This window comes from Geotrypetes seraphini, chromosome 11 (assembly GCF_902459505.1).
Source record: "Geotrypetes seraphini chromosome 11, aGeoSer1.1, whole genome shotgun sequence".
Lineage (NCBI taxonomy): Eukaryota > Metazoa > Chordata > Amphibia > Gymnophiona > Dermophiidae > Geotrypetes > Geotrypetes seraphini.
The window spans coordinates 134,634,964-134,649,475 of record NC_047094.1 but is presented as its reverse complement, the minus strand read 5'-3'; the positions used below and the strand labels follow the sequence as shown (position 1 = coordinate 134,649,475).

General features: G+C 41.4%; 1 protein-coding gene across 4 annotated transcripts in view; it reads right to left on the bottom strand.

Moving 5' to 3' along the window:
- PPP1R16B (protein phosphatase 1 regulatory subunit 16B) overlaps window positions 1–14,512 on the bottom strand; it is a 91,863-nt gene that overhangs the window by 15,913 nt on the left and 61,438 nt on the right. For all 4 annotated transcript variants that reach the window (XM_033914164.1, XM_033914163.1, XM_033914165.1 and 1 more), the window contains 3 exons: window positions 10,461–10,606; window positions 7,551–7,654; window positions 2,434–2,555 (listed from right to left, as the gene is read on the bottom strand). In XM_033914164.1, coding sequence (XP_033770055.1) covers window positions 2,434–2,555; window positions 7,551–7,654; window positions 10,461–10,606 — 372 coding nt within the window. The remainder of the gene's footprint in view (window positions 1–2,433; window positions 2,556–7,550; window positions 7,655–10,460; window positions 10,607–14,512) is intronic.

Sequence of the window (14,512 nt, the reverse complement as noted above, 5' to 3'; positions counted from 1 at the left end):
CTTCACTTCTTAACCACACTGCTCCCCATCTGACTCCTTACCTGCTATTTAAACCTTGAAAGCCAGACTGGCTATGGTGGATCTGAGGACCAGCCTGAGAGAGCCCCTTTTTCAGTTGTTTTCAAACTCCACTTTTAAAGTAATTAGGTAGCAATGATCTTCTGTGAACATTCATTAGACTAATAAAGAGAGCAAATGTCTACTAATGTTCCTCCCTGGGGCAATTTGATTTTCATTACGTGAATCTCATTAGTGAACTGAGTTTACTATGATCTCTGCAGGTGCTATTTCTTCCTCCTTATCTGTACATTCTTGGGCTGATGGAGAAAGCCTCACAGCAGCGTCCCTGGACCGTATGGCTTCTCCTACGAGCATTCTGATAAAAGTCGGCTGCGGAAAGCGGTATTCAATGAGCATGCAATTTTCTGCTGCTTTAAAATTGCCACAGTAACCCACAGGTCATTGAAAAATGCCATCTTGCGTGTCAGTGCCTGAGTGGTGATTGGCTGAGGCACTGACAGGTAGCTTGATATAAAAAAAAACCAAAACATGAACTACCGGCATGTTTCATTATAGGCCTTCCCACTACCTATAAAATACTGCAGCACCCCCTTCTCCACGCAACTCAAGCATCCCTGGTGTCTAGTGCACCTTCCCTAAATTAAATAAAATGGTCTCTGATGTCTACTGTGGATCCCCCATCCCCAGGCCCCTATACCTCTAAATCAGTGTCTCTCAAACTCTGTGCCACGAGAGATTCCAGAATTTTACTTTAGTTTTTAAAAATTCCCTTCATAAGTAAATACTAGAATAGATGACGTGTGCGTTACGTACACAAGAGTCTGTCCATGTTATGAGCGTCTGTGTGCGTAAGGATACAACCGCCCAGACAAGCATCATTCTTTGATGTGATTGGTCCTTGAAAACTAACGGCAAGTAACTTTATTTTTTATGCAGTACTTATCCTGACTAGAGCAACAAAGCAGTCAAGGCTTTGTTACCATTTGGCTCTTCTTATCTTTATGAACTTGGATTTTCAGCTCTGACAGAAATTAAATTGAAAAAAAAAGAGAATGACTGCGGATGTGCTTGTTTTTGAATGCAAATTAACTCCAAATGCGGCTTGATAGTTGAAAAGCAAGCACACATTTCATCATCCACTATCTGCAATCGTTCTCTTTTTTTTATTTAATTTCTGTCACAGCTGAAAATCCAAATTCGCAAAGATAAGAAGATCCAAACAGTAACAAAGTCTTCCTTGATTGCTTTGTTGCTCTAGTTAGGATAACTGCTGCATAAAAAATAAAAATAAAATTGTTTGCCATCAGGGCCGGATTTAGATGAAAAGAGGCCCTAGGCTATTCCACTTATGAGGCCCTTTCACCTCCCATTTTTAAGTTTGTAAATTACATGAGAGATAATAAAATACATCATTACTGTGATATATATCAATAAGTTAAATGAAACATGTTGTTATTGGTACTAACCTTTATAAAAAATGTGACACGGATAATAAATAAAAAAAAGTCGAGAACACTTATTTGGACATTTATTCTCAGCACCATATATAGTTCAGTGTTTTAGTGTTCACTGTATTTAGAATAGTGTAATTTTAATTTTGCTAACAATTTGAATGTAGGCCCCTCTTGATCTTGAGGCCCTAGGCTGAAGCCTAGTTAGCCTATAGGAAAATCCGGCCCTGCTTGCCGTTAGTTTTCAAAGACCAATCACAAGAAAGAATGATGCTTGTCTGGGCGGTTGTATCCTTATCACACAGACGCTCATAACATTGACAACGTACATGTCATCTATTCTAGTGTATACTTATGAAGGGAATTTTTAAAACTAAAATAAAATTCTGGAATCTCTCGTGGCACACAGTTTGAGAGAGACTGGACTAAACCTTGATGCAGTGGCTATTAATCAGCAGATAAATTTCTCTTTGGGGGCATGCTGTAGCCCGCGGTAGCTTTCTGCATTGGCCCTTCTGTGCACAATTGACTACCTACTGGGTGCATGAGATAAATCACTGGTCTCGCTGGGGGCATGTCCACAATTTTTTAAAAAAGTCTATAACCCTCAACAGGGTCTGGATGATACGAAGCAGAGGCAGGCATTCTGAAACCTGTCCTAGGAACCCCAGCTGGTCGGATTTTCAGGATATCCACAATGAATATGAATGAGATAGATTTGCATACCAAACAGCAATATATGCAAATTGATCTATGGATATCTGGAAAATCTGACGGGCTGGGGCTCCCCCAGGATAGGTTTGGCAATCACAGCATTTTCCCTGACACCATTTTGGAGGGGGGTTGGGGGGTCTGCTATGGCCATCACTTTGCCCAATAAACATCTCCTTGCACGTTCCCTTGACGCAAGAACAGAGGTGTATGGGTCAGCTCTTACCAGGGCCCCGGCTACTCCACTCACCAGTGCAGCTCCCTCGTTCACTGCGTTCAGGTCCTGGCCGTCTGCAATCAGATCTCGGATGTTGGAGATCATCTGCTGTTCGGGAGCCGCTCGCATCTCATTGATTTTCTCCTGCGTTATTCCTGCAAACAGTGAGAAACGTGATCCCTGTTTTGCATAACGGGTACGGTTATTTGATTTGATATACCGCCATTACTTACAAAAAAAAAAGTAAAAAAAGCGGTTTACAAAATGTAAAAACAGCTGGGGATAATTAAAAAACAATAAAAACAAACAGGAAATAAACAGAGACAGGTTAACAAAAACTTGATACAAATAGGCAAACAAGGGCAGGGAAGTTTACAATGCTTAAAGGGAAAACCAAACAGGATTAGAACAAAATGTAGGGAAAATTAAAATAGAGTGACAGGGACCATGTCAGAAGGCCATGAAGTTAGGATCGTATGCCATTTGGTAATAATAAGCTTTCATTTGAGACTTAAATGTCTTAAAAGATTTTTCAGAACGCAAATAAAGCGGAAGAGAGTTCCAAAATGTTGGTGCCATTACAGAAAAACTGGAGTCTCTTTGTACGTCCATAAACATCTGATGGAATAGACAACAAATGCTGGTGAGAGGAACGAAGGTTCCTCTTAGACAAATATGGAGTTAAGTAGCTAGACAAGAATAAAGGAAGACTGAAAGGTGAGAGTGTTGTATTTGAAAGGAATCCTAAAAGGAGATTGGGAGCCTATGTTCAGATTTGAGGCGTGGAGGAATACGGTCAAATTTTGAGCGACGGTAAAGAAGCCTGAGTGCAGTATTTTGCACTAGCTGGAGTTGGCGCAACTGGCACTGTGGGAGACCAATTAATAACGAGTTCCAGTAATGCAATCTGGAAATAACCAGCAAGTGTAAGAGGATTTGTAAAGAGTTTCGACTTAATAGAGACCTGAGCGTAGCTGACAAAGCCATCTAGGTGGGAACTGGGATGTTTAGGTTGCGATACACAGAGATCCTCATAAGGATTGTTTAGTGCAAAGTCTTTGATAAAGTATATAGCTAAGATCTCAGGGAAGCACATGTATGATGGCACGTCATACGGGAACACCCATTTTTAGTTTGAAACTCATTCATTAAAACAGCAGCATTACTCGGGATTTTGAAGTGCAGATACAATTCAGACTCCTCTTACCTACAAAATCACAGGTCTCTGGAATGACCTTACCATCCCGCTGCGGAACCTGAGCTCCCTCCATTTATTCCGCAAGCAACTAAAAACCTGGCTCTTCTCTAACATGTCATTTCTTTTTCCCTTACTTTTCCACTCAACTTATAAACTTATGTAAACCTTTTCCTACCCTTTCTCATTTTTAAGTTCTTGTAAACCGTGCCGAGCTCTACTTCCGTGGAGATGATGCGGTATATAAACTTAAGGTTTAGTTTAGTTTAGTTTAAATGCACCCACTCAGCTGCCCCTCACTATCTCTCTTTGCTTATCTTCCCCTCTGTCCCCCCCCCCCCCCACCTCCCATAAGCTCCACTCAGCTGGTAAGTCCATCCTATCTGTGCCCTTCTCTTCAACTGCCAACTCCAGACTTCGTCCCTTCTGCCTTGCTGTGCCATATATGCTTGGAATAAGCTGCCCGAATCCCTACGGCGGGTTCCGTCTCCGGCAGTGTTCAAGGCCCAGTTAAAAGCCTCTTTGAGAGTGCTTTCCGCTCCTAACTCCTCTCACCTTGGGTTCCGCATCCCCAACCCTTTATGCCATGTCTGTCTGTCCAAGTAAGCTCTTCTGAGCAGGAATTGTATATAAATGTCAAAATCTACAGTGCATACGCCTTTCAGCACTATATAAGTGATAAGTAGCAGTAGTAGTAGATGCCAATTTTAAAACTTATGTATGTAGCTTTCAGTATTCACACACACAACCTATAATTCTAAAAATTTGGACGTCCAAATTTGTGTAAACGGGGCCCGATTCTATAAACGGAGCCTAAAAAGTAGGTACCGAGGAATGCAGCACTTAACACATGTCAATCTTAAGTTAGGTGCTGTTTAGAGAATCACGCCTAACGGCATAGGCAGCGAAACACTTTTTATTTTGGGGGCGGGGCCAAACACGCTGCCCTAGCCCCAGCTGCCAGACTTTTCCCTTTGGAAAAAGGATATCCTTCCCACTCAAGCCGAACTTCTTAAAGTGGACCATATCTACTGTACTGCTCTTAAGAATGACACTTGCGGGGTTTTTCCGCCAGATCTGGTTCCCTTACTGTCATTGGAGAGATATTGATTGATACGCTTTGGTGAGGCTGTCAGACCGATTGTTTTTTGGGAAGTGACTGATTGACTGGGGTTGTGGGGGGGCAGGGTAGTGTATATTTTTCTCTGGGTTTTGGTGTGTATTTATGGTTGCCATACAGCCTGTGTATTTTGCTGTTTTACATAAATAAAGTTGAAATTTTTTTTTAAAAAAAGAATACTGCATTTGTACAGTTGTGACCAATCTTTGCTTTCTTATCAGGCAGCTTTCTGGGACAAGGAACTGAAACCTTTGTTATTGAGTTCCATGTCTTACAATCATTTTCGAAAGCAATTAAAGACACATTTGTTCGCAAATTAATCCATTTTCTATAGTTTGTATTATTTGTTAAATTTTGTAAACCGCGTCAAACATCAGTTATGCGGTATAGAAATGGCTTGTTCTGTTCTGACGCCGGTGGGGCCACGTTTTCGGTTTTGACGGAAAATGCTCAGGCATTTTTGAACCCGAATTTCACGTCCGTTTCAGGGCTGAATCTGAAACCGAAATTCAGTTGGCCTCCATGGTGCACCCACCTCCCTTCAGCCTTCCCTGATCATCATATATCCATCGTTCCTGGGTCTGGAGATGGTCTTAGTTGGGTCTAACATAACTTCTTCAAGTTTCCTGGTCTGCTTTCTTTTTAAGGTCAGCTGAACGAAGCAACTGTGTGGTACTAATTGTTACTGAATTTAATTAAGCAAGTGACGCTTTAACAAACCCCCTACAACTCTTGAAGCGAGTTTTTGTTCGTCATCAGCAGCGCGTTTTTCAGTAAGCAGCATCCTTAAGGGCTCTGTTTCTTCCACTCTCTCCCTGACAACGCTTTCCTGTCGCATCTGCCGCCCCCACACAAGTACCTGGGTCTGACGCATCGTTTCATGCCAGAGGCAGGCAGGAAGACCATAAATGAAAAATACCTCGGTCCTACAGAAAAGTTTAAGAATAAACCCCAGTTGAGAAGCAGGAAGAAAATGAGAGGGTGCCAAGCGGCAAAGAGAAAGGGAGAGAAAGACTGGCATTGTCAGCTGATCACGGACCCTTAATAGCAGAGAGATCCTTGTACCATGTATCATTTTGCAGATTGCAGTGTGTAAAGCACTTATTTAACATTACTGAAATTGCAATTACACTATACAGCTGGCCGTCATCGTGACCCCCACTGTCATGTTAACAAAAAGGGAATCCGTTTCTTAACACACCCTGAAAACATGTTTAATTTCTCACCCATTCCTAAAGGCAGTTGGTGACTCGGTGGTATGGGGAGGCTAAGGGGGGGATGGGGCATGGAAGAGCAAGTTAAAGTCCTTAGGGTGGGAAGTTATATCTAAGAGACTGGTGTCACTCTTAAATACAGTAGTGTGTCTCTGATGCAGCTGCACAAATTGTCGCTCCCCCCCCCCCCCTTCCCCGTTCTACTGCTGGTAATTTGGCACATTAAACACACTCAAAAGAACTATGTGCTGCTAAAAAAAAATCTAAATAATGCACCAAAATAATACAATATCTTAGTCTTCAAAACATACTGTATCTGCAAGTATCTTAACACTTGGGGCTCCTTTTACGAAAGCGCGTTTGGGCCTTAACGCGCAGAATAGCGGGCGCTAAATTGCTTTTGAGCAGGCGGTAGATTTTCGGCTAGCGCATGCTAATCCGGTGCGTGTGCTAAAACGCTTAGTGCACCTTCGTAAAAGGAGCCCTTGGTTAACTGGAGGAAGAGGTTTTTTACGTCCAAAAACTAGTCTACAAAGGTATTAAGTTAGTCCAATAAAATGGTATTAACTTATTTTCTGGGATTTTATTGTTTTGTTTTACTATTATTTATTAGAATGGGCTAACATGGCTACCATATTACTTTATCCTACATTTTCTAACTTTGTTATCATTTAATTTTTCTAATCAGGTTCTTTTTCCAGAGTTTCCTGTCCCTTTGTCATTTTTTTCCTCTTTCTTTCTGTCATCCCCTTCTCTACTATATCCATTTCTGACATTTTATCTGTTCCTTTCAGCTTTATTTCATTTAATTTTGTGCCTCTCTGTCTAGTCATATTTAATTCATTCTTACTATTAAGTCATCAATCTTCTTTTTTAAACTGTTTCTATCTAGAACTCTTCCATCTCTTTCCCCAGCCCTCCCATTCCAAAGCCACGCCTATGGCCTTTTCCAGTTCCAGTAGTCTGTTTGGGTGAGGAAGGGTCATCGTCCTCTGTGCTTCTTCCAAACTTCACCCACACCTGAGGCTCCAAGACCTTACCTTTCTCTTCCTTTCCTCAAACAATAGTGCACAGGTTTTTATTTGTTTGGAATTCACTAAAGATATTTTGCACTTGCTAAAAATATTCAAATCATTCCAGGCTTTCATATCTTTTTTCTGCTCTTCCATATAAGAAATTTTGATAATTTCTAGGTCATTTGTTTTTACTTTCACTGTTTGAATTTTCTTTTGTAAACCGCATAAAACTCCTAAGGTACTATGGTATATAAATAAATTTTTATATTACATATGCTATGTTATGTAAGCAAATATAATTTCTAGTTTGGGATATGGAAATAAGCCATGAACTGATTATCTGGGGTCTTGTTGGTCTTTGGAAATGTCTTTTAGAACCGGGGTCTAATATCTCACCCGAGCCAACCTGGACTAATTAATCCAGAGAAATCAAAACTACATTTCCATGCATGCAATAGAGCAAATTAGGACTAGATCAGCCCCTCCAAGTAGCCCTGATCAAAATGACTACTGTTCTGGGGCCCAATATACAGACTAAAAATCACTTAATTAATCAATGCTGTTAATTAATCATGCTCCGTTTAGCAAATGATACCCGTCTTTACCCTGATAGGCCATGCAGGTCTCAATGAAGTCCAGTGTGGGCTCATCTTCGCATAGATCATAAGGCATGTTTCCATCCGCGTTTACAGCCAGCAGATCTGCCCCGCTACAAGGATAAGAAAACATCATTACATGTGCTCAGGAAGAACCTCAACAAGGATAAAAATATTCACTGAATACTGGTCCAGTCAGAGCACAAAACTGTTACTGTCCCTGTTCCCGTGTCATTCTTTAAGGAAAGAGGAACGAATCTGAGTATGAATGGGCCCAGCCACTGATCCTCAAGCCTTGAATGCTGGTGTAGAAGGACTGAGGTTGAGTTAAAGAATGACACCGGATGGTTTACGGCGGTTATCCGCGGGGACGGGGACCAATTCTATCCCAAAGTCATTCTCTTTATGGCTTCACATCATACTTTTCAGCGGCCCCTCGTATTGTGATGTCATAATGCCTCATTCCACCAATGCCTAAGAGCCAACCTCATCGGTGATGTCACAATGGCTTGATTTCCCTATACATGTGCCTATTTACTAGATGCATTTGCCTTATTGAAGCGAAAAGTGTCAAGAATGACACTAGGACAGAATTTGTTCTGTCCCTATCCCTGTGGTTAATCATGGGAAACCATCCCCATGAGAGGAGAGGGAAGAATTAAGAGTATGAATGAGCCCAACCAATGACCCTCAAGCCTTGCATTGAAGGACTGAGGTTGAGAGAGACACTAAAGACATGAGATTGTTTCCTGTGGTTATCCATGGGGGATAGGGACGGTGACAGATTCCTTCACTATATCAACACCAGCAAGTAATGGGTATCGCAGACTTGTGTTCTATTTGTTGTTCCTTCTTGTGAGTGTGATGAGAAGAATAATGACCAAACTTTTGCATCAGGCAATGAAAGAGACAGAAATTAGGGCAGGACTAAGAAAAATTCATAAAGAGACAATTGTTGGGGATCCAGAGCTTCCAAGATCCTCTGCAGTCTCTTAAAATGACCTGTATCACTAGTCTCCTAAATTCTCAAGGTTCACCTCTATTAATCAAGGAGTCGCGTTCACATTTGCCCTTATTTCAAACCCATGGGAGCACTTCTCAACTATAAACAGTACAGCCAGGCCAATGTTCAAACACTGCAGCGAACACTTATTTAAAATGCCAGCTGTGTTGTATAAAATGGACCCCATATATGTAAGCACCACTATCCAGGCAGGATGTGGCACTGAATATTCACGAAGGCCCATAGTCTATAGACGGCACCTAAGTTATGTCCAAATGCTGTTTAAAAGTGGACTTAAAATAAAATTCAAAGCGCCTACAGGCATCTAAAAAAATGGCGCCAGAATCGCAGCTCCAGAGGTGCTTTATGGTGCTATGTAGGTGTTGGAAACATAGGCCTTGAAAACCCCGGCCTTCATTTCCTGGGTCTACCTTTGCCCGAGGCGCAATTCTCTAAACGGCGCAGTTGCGTGATTTACAAGCGATCGGCAGCCGCTGACAACAGCGCCGTTAAGAGAATCCGGGCCGAAAAGTGTTCGCCACGACCAGCTACAAACATAGATAGCAGCAATATTCAGACACTATCCCTAGGATGCAATTTTGCTGAGGTAACTTAAATAATACAGCTATGTGGGACGTGGCTGAATGTTGCCCTTCTCTGCATACCAAAGCCAAACATCTGTGCGCCATCCTTTGCTTGTTCTGGCACTATACAGGTAAGGCTGAAATTCTACAAATCACGTTCAGAGATGAGCGCTGGAAAAGACTGGTGCTAAAGCCTAATTTTGTAAAAGGTACTCGCTTAGCACCAATTCCTGTCCATCTCAGATGAGTGGGAGTCCTCCATCTGCATTCCTACCAGTGCTTCAAAATTGTGTTTTCAAACACTAGGGACAGGCAGGTTCCCTGAAGTCCTGCACAGCTTGCCTGTCTCTGACTACTGAAAACTGACCAGTACACCCTATGTCACCTCATAGCCCGCACTGGTCCAAGTACACAGCTCATTCACCAGAGAATGGACTATAACAGTCAATCACTACCACATCGCTTCAGGAATATATTCTCTTCACCTTCCTTGGTTAGCAGTAGTTTGTGTCTCTAGAAATTGCACAGCAGGGATTTCCACTCTTAGCTTCCCTTACATACAGAATTAATTCTCCGATTGTATTACCCCATCGCATCCGTATTATCATGTACTAAGAGCTTTTTGTAACATAGTAAATGACAGCAGATAAAGACCTGAACAGTCCACCCAGTCTATCCATAAGTTATACCCATTAAAAAATACATGATTAGATTAACTTGTCTCTTCTTTGATATTTCTGGGCCACAGACTGTCCTAGGTTCCAAATGCTGAAGTTGCCCAAGCTCACTCCGTTGTTTACAGGATATCTACTGTAAAGTCTATTATTATTTTTAAATTGAATCCATTTAAATAGCTTTGGAAGTCGCCTTGAACCTAGATAGGCAGTGTGTGACTCAGAAATCTCAGATTAGATTAGATTAGCCTTCCTACTCTCAGGAAATCTCTAAGGCCTAGATTCTCAAAAAACCGCATTCAAAAACGACAGGCTGTTATCACATCCTTTCTGGTAGCAAAGTTTTAAAAAAGCGAGTCATTCTCCAAAAAAACGCTCATTTAAATGAGGTTGGCGGAGAGTAGCAAAGATTCGTTAAATTTGCATGTGCCCATCACTGGTGATAGCGATGGGCACATGTGCAGAAAAAAATGCTTGGCAGTGTCAGAGACTGCTAGAAAGCTCGCTAAAGACAGAGATAATCCACCGCTAAAATGGGTGCAGGCTAAACCGTCGGAAACCAGTTTAGCGACCGCGTTAAAGTTTTGAGAATCTGGGCCTAAGACACATGCACGAAAACCAAAGAGAGATGGGGACAGGAGGAGGAACAACAACCTACTGTTGCATGAGGAGTCTCACTAGGTTGATATGCCCACAGGTGGCGGCTGCGTGCAGCGGCGTCCACAGCTCATTGTCTCTGGCGTTCGCATTGGCACCGTGACTGAGGAGCAGTTTAATTATCTCTTCAAAGTTATCTATGCAGCACTGTAAGAAAACAGAACCACACATGGCGCTTCAATTAAAAGCAGAGCAAGGAACACAACCACCCCCTATAGAGGTGATAAATGGAGGAAGTCACTGCCGGTCAATTTTAGCAATTCACAGTGCTTAGGTAGAGAAGTGCACCTGATACCAGCAGAGTACAACGGACTAAAGGAAAGGGACCAGAGGGAAATCATGTCTTCTTGGCTGTGAACAACAAAACGACACCAAAAATATCATGGAACACTTGTCAATTACTCTTTCCTGTCTTGGTATAACCACAAAAGACTCAATGTCTCGTTGTAAACATCTTAAATAAACCAACGTGATTTTTAAAATTTGTTTAAATGGAGGAAAAAGACCTCAGACCTTCCTCCATTTAAATAAATAAAAAAAACCACGTTGGTTTATTTAAGATGTTTATAACAAGACGTTGAGCTCATTGAGTCTTATGTGGTTCTATAATATAATTTTTGTGGACTTTGTCTTTTTCGTTTTTTTGACTTTGGTATAAGGCTCAACAGGGCTAGATTCGGGAGTAACATTAGGAAATATTTCTTAACAGCAGGGCCAGCTTAACCCATGAACCAGGCGAGGCTCTGGCCCAGGGCGCCGGCATTAAAGGGCACCAGATGCCCAGAGCTGTGACATCACCAGACCGCAAATTAAACTGAAATGTGGCTTGAACACTCTCCTCCTCCCTCCTCTGACGCTGCTGCCTGGTCCCAACAGGATGCGGCTTCTTAGGGGAGATGGCCAGCGTCAACATCAGCATCATAGGAGGGAGCAGGGAGCAGGCCTGGGGGATTGGTGGAGCATTGGGAAAAAGTTAGAAAAAAGTACGTTGAATTGCTTAAAATTACTATACGACAGCTTCAATTTAATTTTTTTTTTTTTTTTCTTCTTAGCTATTTCTGGGCAAGAATCCAAAGCTCTACCCGGTACTGTGCTTGGGTTCCAACTGCCGAAATCTCTGTTAAGACTTACTCCAGCCCATCTACACCCTCCCAGCCATTGAAGCCCTCCCCAGCCCATCCTCCACCAAACGGCCATATACAGACACAGACCGTGCAAGTCTGCCCAGTAACTGGCCTAGTTCAATCTTTAATATTATTTTCTGATTCTAAATCTTCTGTGTTCATCCCACGCTTCTTTGAACTCAGTCACAGTTTTACTCTCCACCACCTCTCTCGGGAGCGCATTCCAGGCATCCACCACCCTCTCCGTAAAGTAGAATTTCCTAACATTGTCCCTGAATCTACCACCCCTCAACCTCAAATTATGTCCTCTGGTTTTACCATTTTCCTTTCTCTGGAAAAGATTTTGTTCTACGTTAATACCCTTTAAGTATTTGAACGTCTGAATCATATCTCCCCTGTCTCTCCTTTCCTCTAGGGTATATATATTCAGGGCTAGAATCAAATGAACTATTGTGAAAACAACCAGGTTTTTAAACTTTTTCAAAATTGAAATAATTGATCTACCAGTCTTAGAGAATCTGAAGGTTAATTCCAAATTCTCACCAGTTTAAAAGTAAAAGATTTACTAAGCTTCCCAGTGCATTTAATACCTTTCAGAGAAGGAAATGCCATATTTATTACCTATCTGACTGTATAGGCAGAAGAAGAAAATAAATATTTATGAGATATTAAACATTCAAAATGACAATAAGCATCAGAATAATAATAATTTATAAAAGAAGTTAAACACTACATTTAAAAGAAAGATAGATAAACTCGGAGAGGCTGCCTCCCATCTGCCTTCAGCCTGGTTCTTATCTACCACAGTCTATATTCCTATGTTCTAGGGCAGGGGTAGGCAATTCCGGTCCTCGAGAGCCGGAGCCAGGTCAGGTTTTCAGGATATCCACAATGAATATGTATGAGATGGATTTGCATGCACTGCCTCCTTCAGCTGCAAATCTATCTCATGCATATTTATTGTGGATATACTGATAACCTGACTTGGCTCCGGCTCTCGAGAACTGGAATTGCCAACCCCTGTTCTAGGGCAATAATTTTCAAAAAAGGCAAGTTCATACTTGAATAAGTCATTCTCTGAACATGCATTCTGTATTCTTAAGTCACTGAAGAGCACCAAGCCCTAGTAATAATAATAACAATTTATATACCGCAGGACCGTGAAGTTCAATGCGGTTTACAATGATTAAAAATGCTACAAATTGAGCAGAACTAACAAAGTTGAAAACTAGTGACTGACAGCTCTAGAGATCAGTTATTGTGGGAAAGATTTTGCAAATCAGCTACCTAAGTACTTTGGGAACAGATATGTTTTTAGGTGTCTCCTAAATTCCCCATAAGTATTAGCAAGCATAAGTAGTTGTTCCAGATCTTTACCCCAAAATGCTGCCTGTGAGAAAAGGTGTTGATGAAGTCTTTTAAATTTACATCCTCTAATCGGTGGAGAAACAAAATTCAAGTGTGAGCTTCTCTTATGTCTATTGGTTGAGAAAGAGAAAAGGTCAGTTATATATTTAGGGGCTAAACCAAATAGTAGTAACTCATATATTCTAATGGATGATTTTCTGTTGGGTCATGCCAGGTCATTGACCTTGAATCATTTGGAGATCACTTCCTTTTCCCAAGTGTAGCTAGAGTGAGGGGAAACCCCCGGACCTGGTATCTTTATTTAGGATTTATTTACTGCTTTTTTATAGACGTTCACTCAAAGTGTTGTATCAAACATCAAAATAAATCAAACATAAAGAACAGACAATTACAGCAGTAAAAAAAAAAAAAAAATACTGTATATACTCAAATATAAACCTATCCGGGTATAAATCAAGATACCATTTTTGCCCTCCCTTTTTTTTTTTTGCCTCTATTTCCCCCTTACTCTTCCATTCTATATATAAGCTCATGTTAACCTTTTCCTTTCTCTTCTTATATTTTAAGTTCTTGTAAACCGTGCCGAGCTCCACTTCCGTGGAGAGGATACGGTATATAAATTTAAGGTTTAGTTTAGTTTAGTAACTCAAATATAAAGTTGAGGGTTAATGTTCTACCGTTCCTCCCCTTGCCTTTCCTTTTTGAAAATAGCCCTCCCCGCGTATTTTTGTTTTCTATATATTGTGTGCTTTACTGAGCTATGTTAAAGTGTGAGAGGCACTTGGGATATAATTGGGGGAGTTTTTTTTTAGATGTGGTAAACCTCTATAATATTTTTGAGGTTTTAGGACTTTATGTAAGCAGGTGAGAAAGTTCACGAATTCTTCAATTAAGGCGATACTGAGATATTTTCTCCACCTTTTTGACAAATATTCCTGCTCAACGCCGGGTTATTCTAAACGGCGGTAGAGGTTCATAAATTCCTATGAGCGCTGGAGCATTTACCTTGCCGGCCCGCGGTAGAAACTTCTAATGCCGTTTAGTCAATTTTTTTTTCCTGGAGTTTTTGTTTTGTTTTTTTTAATTCTTATTTGGCAGTTATTTACGTCTACAAGATGGCATATCAAATAAAAATTTAAACTTGAAACTTACAGTATATACCCCCCTTCCTTTCACTAAACCATGATAGCGGTTATTAGTGCAGTGATCTTTGCTGAATGCTCATGAGCGTCGGGAGCAGCGCGGGGCATTCAGCATAGATCCCTGCGCTAACAACCGCTATAGCGGTTTAGTAAAGGGGGTGGGGATAAAGATACACAATGTAGGCCTCCCGAATTCTGTTTTCTTGTTTTTAGCTCAGTTCCAATTCCCTCCATGGATGCAAATTTATTTATGGCATTATCACGCAGACAAGAAGTGGGTTGGCACAGGAATCTGCTCTCGGCATGCAGTCAATGGAGGGCATTGATACTGCAGGCCATGGGGTGAGGTGGATCCGCCCCCAGAGTCAGCTCAACAACTCGGCTACTGTTAGCCCACCCTTTCAGTGAAATGAGTGTTA